The sequence below is a fragment of the Chiloscyllium plagiosum genome, unplaced genomic scaffold (genome assembly GCF_004010195.1).
Source record: "Chiloscyllium plagiosum isolate BGI_BamShark_2017 unplaced genomic scaffold, ASM401019v2 scaf_49792, whole genome shotgun sequence".
Taxonomy (NCBI): domain Eukaryota; kingdom Metazoa; phylum Chordata; class Chondrichthyes; order Orectolobiformes; family Hemiscylliidae; genus Chiloscyllium; species Chiloscyllium plagiosum.
In genome coordinates, this window is record NW_025139981.1 from 1 (window position 1) to 1,231 (window position 1,231).

The 1,231-nt window shown below is 55.1% G+C and overlaps 1 protein-coding gene across 1 annotated transcript; it reads left to right on the plus strand.

Moving 5' to 3' along the window:
- Positions 1-207: 207 nt before the first annotated feature.
- Positions 208-544, plus strand: LOC122544974 (fish-egg lectin-like; the record flags this gene model as incomplete). Its single annotated transcript, XM_043684215.1, has 1 exon — positions 208-544. A coding segment is annotated over exon 1 (332 nt), but the record flags the coding sequence as incomplete, so codon positions are not given.
- Between the last annotated feature and the right edge of the window lie 687 nt (positions 545-1,231).

Below are 1,231 nucleotides of genomic sequence, written 5' to 3' on the forward strand. Positions count from 1 at the left end.
GAGGGTGAGTTGACCAAAGGGGGTTGCCATGGTAACTTCGGCCTAGGCTGCCAGGCCTGGAAGTGAAGCCTGCCGGGAGTTTTGGCGGGGCGACTGGGGGAGTGTGCGGGCGGAGACAACTGGATGTTCACTGACCCTGCTGTCTCTATCTCTCTCTCTCTCTCTCTCTCTCTCTCCATTCCCCCCACCAACCGACCCCAGACGGTGAACTGATGCAGCTCGATGCCGGCGGTGACCAGTTTGTAGCCGGCGTGGACCAGTTTGGGGCCACGTTCTGCATCAATAAGCGAGAGGTGGAGGGCGCTGTCGCCAATCGCTCCATCCCCTTCAGCAGCGTGGGCAGTCGGATGCGCTACTACTCCTGTGGGCCCCTGGGCTGCTGGGGGGTGACCCTGGCCAAAGATGTCTACCACCGCCTCAACGTCAAGCCCACCGCCTGCATCGGCACCAGCTGGACCCGCGTCTTCGGAAAGTTCCAGAACATCGAGGTGGGCAGCGACGGCCGGGTCTTCGGGATCAGTGTCACCAAACAGCTCTACATGAGGTAAACCCATGAGTCTGATTGTGGAGGTGGGGGAGGGAGGGGGAACGTCCCGTCAGTACAAGCTGCGACACCATTAATATTGGGTCCAGCCACTTGTGACTGGGTCAGGTCGAGTGTTTGTGGCAGATGTGGGATGATGCATCTGGTGATGGGGGAGCGCTGGTCTTGCTGATACGATCACTGGACACATAACTCAGAGACCCAGGTAATGTTCTGGGGACCTGGGTTCCATTTCTGCCATTGCAGAGGGTCGTTTAGGACAGAGATGAGGAATGTCTTCATCTTCCTCACGGCGCCAGGGACCCAGTTTCGATTCCAGTCTCAGGTGACTGTCTGTGTGCCTTCGGGAGTTTGCTCTGATTTCCTCCCACAGTTCAAAAGACTATAGACTATCGAGCATGACAGCGCAGTACAGATCCTTCGCCCTCGATGTTGCGCCGACCTGTCATACCAATCTGAAGCCCATCTAACCTACACTATTCCATGTACGTCCATATGCTTGCCCAATGACAACTTAAATGTACGTAAAGTTGGCGAATCTACTACCGTTGCAGGCAAAGCATTCCATACCCTTACTACTCTCTGAGTAAAGAAACCACCTCTGACAAGGTTAGATCTCATGGAATACAGGGAGAACTAGCCATTTGGATACAGAAACTGGCTCAAAGATAGAAGACAGAGGGTGGT